Source organism: Battus philenor, unplaced genomic scaffold (assembly GCF_028537555.1).
Source record: "Battus philenor isolate CCGP_79_NKW_IND1 unplaced genomic scaffold, ilBatPhil1.0.hap1 SCAF_21, whole genome shotgun sequence".
Taxonomy (NCBI): Eukaryota; Metazoa; Arthropoda; class Insecta; order Lepidoptera; family Papilionidae; genus Battus; species Battus philenor.
The window spans coordinates 10349935-10355553 of record NW_027181684.1 but is presented as its reverse complement, the minus strand read 5'-3'; the positions used below and the strand labels follow the sequence as shown (position 1 = coordinate 10355553).

At 31.1% G+C, this 5619-nt stretch overlaps 1 protein-coding gene across 1 annotated transcript; it reads left to right on the top strand.

Annotated features, from left to right (window-relative positions):
- Positions 1-423: 423 nt before the first annotated feature.
- Positions 424-5419, top strand: LOC137923434 (uncharacterized). Its single transcript, XM_068766684.1, has 5 exons — positions 424-495; positions 1222-1353; positions 2607-2680; positions 3987-4094; positions 5272-5419. Exons 1-5 carry the CDS (start codon positions 424-426, stop codon positions 5417-5419), a joined length of 534 nt encoding a protein of 177 aa, XP_068622785.1.
- The last annotated feature ends 200 nt before the right edge of the window (positions 5420-5619 follow it).

Sequence of the window (5619 nt, the reverse complement as noted above, 5' to 3'; positions counted from 1 at the left end):
TACTTCTTATTTTGACAATAAAGGCCTCAAATATATGAGACACAGGCATAACTCAACGCAACTAAAACATTTTTTTAATTTTCAAAATTAAACATCGAAAGGCAGGAGACTAATACATATTGCTTTTCTTTTATGAAATATCTTTTGTCTTTTAAAATGTAACATATTGCACACAAACATTCTTTAATATTGTTTTTAACGTAACTGTAGAAACTCTGAAAATTTTCTCGAATCTTCTGACTCTAAAGTAAGAAAAAATTGTTCTTGTTTCTGCTATTTACATTGTATTAAAGTTTCAGTACTTTTTACTTTTTACTATTATAATATATACAACACATACAACATTGGCTTCAATATATGTTTTGGTAAACTGTACATATGGTTTGTAAGCGGAAAATCTTTCTTTTTTTCAGCATTATCGCAATGCTATCAACAATAGGCAAAGGAGATATACAGAAAAGAGGTCTCATATTTCCACCTACTAGTTTATACGGGGTGAGTTTTTTTATTTAATATTTGTATTTTGTACGGTTCGTTCTGTAATTATTAAGTTCCTTGTTCAATTCATAATTTAAATTCTATTAAAAAGTTTATATTCGAAATTTAAACGTCTCAAATTAAGAAAGTAAATTGAGAATTATTTCAAATATGATTTCATTTTAAATTTAATAATACATTTTATATTTCTTTAAGACAGAAATTAAAAACAAATTTGATATTCGTTTTTCAAATTAAAGATTAATTAATTAATCAATTTCCCTCTGCAAATAATTCATCATCATGTTCACTGCACCACATCCACTGACATGTCTTCCCTATAGATTTCCATTAGTACCCATAAACGGAGGGACAATGTCGTGTATCCACCCGGTGGGTAGACTTATACTATACTTTCTACTCCAAAACCCTGACAATACTGTATAAGGGACATATCTAAATAGACTTTGCAAGAGATATTTTGAAGCAGAGCCTTATGCAGAGCAGAGGTTTATATATTAATTTTTTAATAATTTTTATATACTTCTCACAATAGGAGAATTGTTTGATAACTCCGCAACTTTTAAAAATCAAAAAAATCGTTTTATTTTTCATTATAATCGTTTCGATGAATAGACATAAAAATAATAGTAGATATCCACACTAGATCTTTATGTTTCATAACACTGAATTTGTTTTGTACAAACACAGAATTTTTAACAAAATACCAACGTTTTGTTTCAGACATTCGTAGCCATTGCCGTGCCTCTAGACATTCCGGACAAGAACGTTTTCGTTTCTTACAATTTCGAGTCAAACTACAGTGTCGTCACCAACATAACTGAGATTGATCAAGTTCTCTTCCCTAATCTACCGGTGGGTGTTATTTAAAACTATTTTTTTTCGAAAAAGACTTATCCTTTCGAATTCTAATTGTTTTAAAACTAAGAAAGTATTTATTAAACCTATAGTGTGTTTAGTTAGCATACCATAATATCTTATGTATTCCTATTCCATCATGATTCGTTGATACAATATACTGTATATTTGAAGTACAAATACCGACTTCTTAGGTCCAGTGCAAAAAATGCATCCGAGGAGAAGATAGCTAATAATATCAAGAAAATTACCTTCTAATTTCATTCGAAAGTTTTCTTTATTAATGATCAACGAGTTTATTTTTAATTTGATACGAGCTGAGCCCGCGACTTCGTTCACATAGAATTTAAAGGAAATATCTAATTTATTTAGTATTGTTTTTCATTTAAGAAATTTGCCAAAACAAACAGCTATCTGCCGGTATAAATCCCGTCAAAATCGGTCCAGCCGTTTCAGTTCTTTCGGTATATGTTCCGTATATATATTCGAATGCATATAGTAAAAATAATTCAATATTAAAAACATACACCCCAATTTTACTTATTGTAGATATACAATAATATGTATTGAAATACCTACCTTATCTGCATGGAACTGTACTTACAAAAATATTATATATCAAATTAAATGTGTTTAGAATAAGAAAAAAATAAAAGAATAAAAACAAAAAATAATAAAAGCCTGCAATAAATCCGCATTATGAAGAAAAAATTCATAATGATTATCAGATAATAGTCTTCAGTCGCATTATGAATTATAGATTTAAACCTACGCATCATTTTTCCTAGTAATTTCGCCAATGTGAGAGAGATTCTCTTTTCAGTTCGTCCATAACTGTGACATAATAAGGTCTGTTTTAAACCATCGCGACATATGTTGAATGGGACGCACTCACATCATGACATCTTAGGTGATACACTAGTGTTTATATTTATTTTTTATTTACTGTTTACTTGTTTATTGGTCGGTGTCTGATTTATAACCTCATTAGTATTATTTTTTAAATGCGAATAAATATTTTATATTTATAGCTTATATATACTTTTAATTTTTGTTCGTATGATTTTTCGTTTTCCTGTCCAAATATGAACAGTTGAACAGTGTAAGAAATGAAACCATTGTTCCTCGAATTAATAACGATCTTTTATCACTTTGCTCCTACTAACACAGGTTTACATTATTGTAAATTACCAATTCATTCAAGAATAAGTAATGAAAGTTCCAAGTATAATTTTAACGTATTATTCCAGATCATAGCTTCACGTCAAAGCAGAAGTATAACTAGAGAGTTAGCCTACACAGTGCTGGAAGCACGGTTTAAAGAGTAAGTAAAATACACAGCATTTTACCTAATAAATATATTATTATAAATCGATAAAAAATTTTAGCCAAAAAATCTAAATAATTTTCATGTTATCCAAGAACACGGAATAATTTATTAATTTTAAACAATTTATTCATACATTCATTAAAAAAATCTTATTGCAGTAGTGAAGCAATACATTCGCAAGCTTTATACACATAAATAATTTTCACTAAATTACTTAATAATTTTAATGTGTTGGCTTAATAAACTTCCTCTATTTATTAGTATTCCTATGCATGTATACTAGATATATATCGACAAATTATTTTCTTCATAAAATTTTTCTCTCTTAGATTCTCTGGCTATCATATTATTAAGAAAAGTTACGAGAATGGAAAGATGTGTCAACAAGGACCTTTTACAGTGTAAGCCATCGAATTACGCTCCTTATCAAGGGCATTCTCTCTATCTGGATATTACCTAAAGATTGTGGACTACCTCAATCTGGTTATTATAATAATTCAATACGATCATTTATTTGCTAGAATTACTATACTTGCCAATTCACATCAATAGAAGATGTTCTAGTCAGTCCGATATGGCACGCACTGGTAGCCCAATGGTAGAAGACTGAGACTTGCGATCGCTAGTTGGTTCGATTCCCGTGACAAAATTTTAAACAATTCACACTTTGTGCAATAATAACATAAGACTACCACTGCTCATAAACATATTTCCAAAGGATTTATTTATATATTTATACATATACATACGCGTATATATATGTGGCAAATGCCTTGCAGTGGGCGTCCATCAGAAAAGTATCCAGCAGAAAAGTAGAAGATTAATAATAGGTGTTAAAGCTTTAAAAAAGTGTATGTACAGCTAAATTGTCAACAAAAAAATTTATAACTTTTATATACTTTCAATAAATTAAGTGATCACTCTAGAAAAACTGACATTAGTTCATTTTTGAATTATAATACGACACGCCAATAAATTCTGGTAGTACAAAGACCGCAGAAACAGATAGATTAATTTTAATATGTAGTATATAGGTCTGAACTTTGAAGACGCTTTTTCTGACGTGCTTCATAATTTCTGAAAACACTGATTTTTGTATAAAGACATTTATTCTTTAAACCTCTTGCAAACCAATGAGAAGTACTTTCGGTATTATAATATAATATCAAGATATGTCGTATGAACAACGCAACATGAAGCTTGCGAAAGATCTCTCTCCCAACAAGTGCAGGCATTTTCGTCAGACATTACAATGTGAGGCGGAGGAAAGCGTTCTGAATTCTCTGTAAAATATTTTCAGGCATGGAATGAACGGCAAGGAGTGTTTGCTGCGGAACATCTGCGAAGCGGCGGAAACGCCCCTGCACCATAATGGTCTTCTGGGACATATTATGCATATAATATTCACGTGAGTAAAATTGCCTTTGCTCAACGATTTTGTTAACCTTTTAAATATTTTTGAAACATTTATAATATTAGTAGTCTAATATTTGTGAAGTGTGTTCTAGTGTCGTAGCTTCACTTATTTAGATCTAGAATATTATGTCTAAAATATGAGTGAAATATCATAATCATTCAATCATAGGTTTCCACTACTGAATATTAGCTTCTTCCATAGCATTTTTCGCTTGTCCAACTTTTTTGTAGACGCCCTACGCTGCGCTTGCCGGTCTAAGATCTTCACTCCAGAATTTTAAGGCCCCAGCTTTGATTTGTTCTGCGTGCTAAGAAGTCTGCCGTTTTGAAGAAGCAGTTTCTTCAACTTGCCTATCCGATAGGCTATTTCGGATACTTTCGTCGCGAAGTAATAATGTAGATGGAATTAAAATAAACTTAAATGTTGAATAATAAAATTTCAAAATTACCAATACTATAGAAATACAGAATTTGCAAGATACTTTCTAAATTTTTACCGGACAGTTACATCTATCATCCAAACACCAGTGTTAAAAGCTATTGTCCACATTAGGTGTCTCCTCTCGGTACGAAATAAAAAATATATACGTAGCTATATCGATCAAAGCTCTCTTCTAGTCTGTAATTGTAATAACATCATTAATATACATATACACTCACACATAAACTAAATACACCTAATACTCTTCTCTCTCTCTCTCTCTCTCTCTCTCTCTCTCTCTCTCTCTCTTCCTCTCTCTCACTCTCTTCTATCCAAAAAATTGCTCTTTCATAGCCTATGTGCATTATTTCCTCTAAGTTTTTACACTTTGACTGATCTTAAAATTAATTTGAAGTATATTCAGGGGCCACAACAAACATTAATACTTCTTCTGAGTTTGGCTGTTACTGCAATATTTATTTTCTGTCCACGATCATTTCAATTTGGCCTGTACAATTTTATGTTTTGGAAAATAGATAAATTAAAACATTAAATATGTCTTCGGTGTTTTTCATGGCACCTTCTGGCTTCAACTAGGTGTCTCTATCAGTTTCTTTCATTGCTTCATGTATTGCAGTGTTAATTAAAGTACCCGCGATAACGAGTTTGGGACTTTCTTAGTGTATCACTTACATAAATAATGTAAAATTAACAGAAAACTAACTTTTGATTTATCTCTCTGTTTCAGACCATCATCTTCTCGGGAAGAAGGTATAGATGACGCCTACTACGAAGCCGAGCTGGATGGTCAGAATGGTGATTGCGATAAATATTTAGACGGCTGCCCTTTCAGTGTATTTGATATAGTAACAAGATTAGTTCAAGTACAACACTAGATTAATTAAACGAATTAAGCCAAATATGACATTTTTAATTCTTTTTTTTACGTTTCTGGAATTTTCTGGATTTTAAATATTCCTGATACAAAAATTACTAACCCACTAAAAACTCCTCGGTGGTCGCCCTTTGCGCTATGTTAGGGACCCCTGTATCTTCAAATAAATTATCACCACAGCCACGCTGTGCTTTTCTAGGC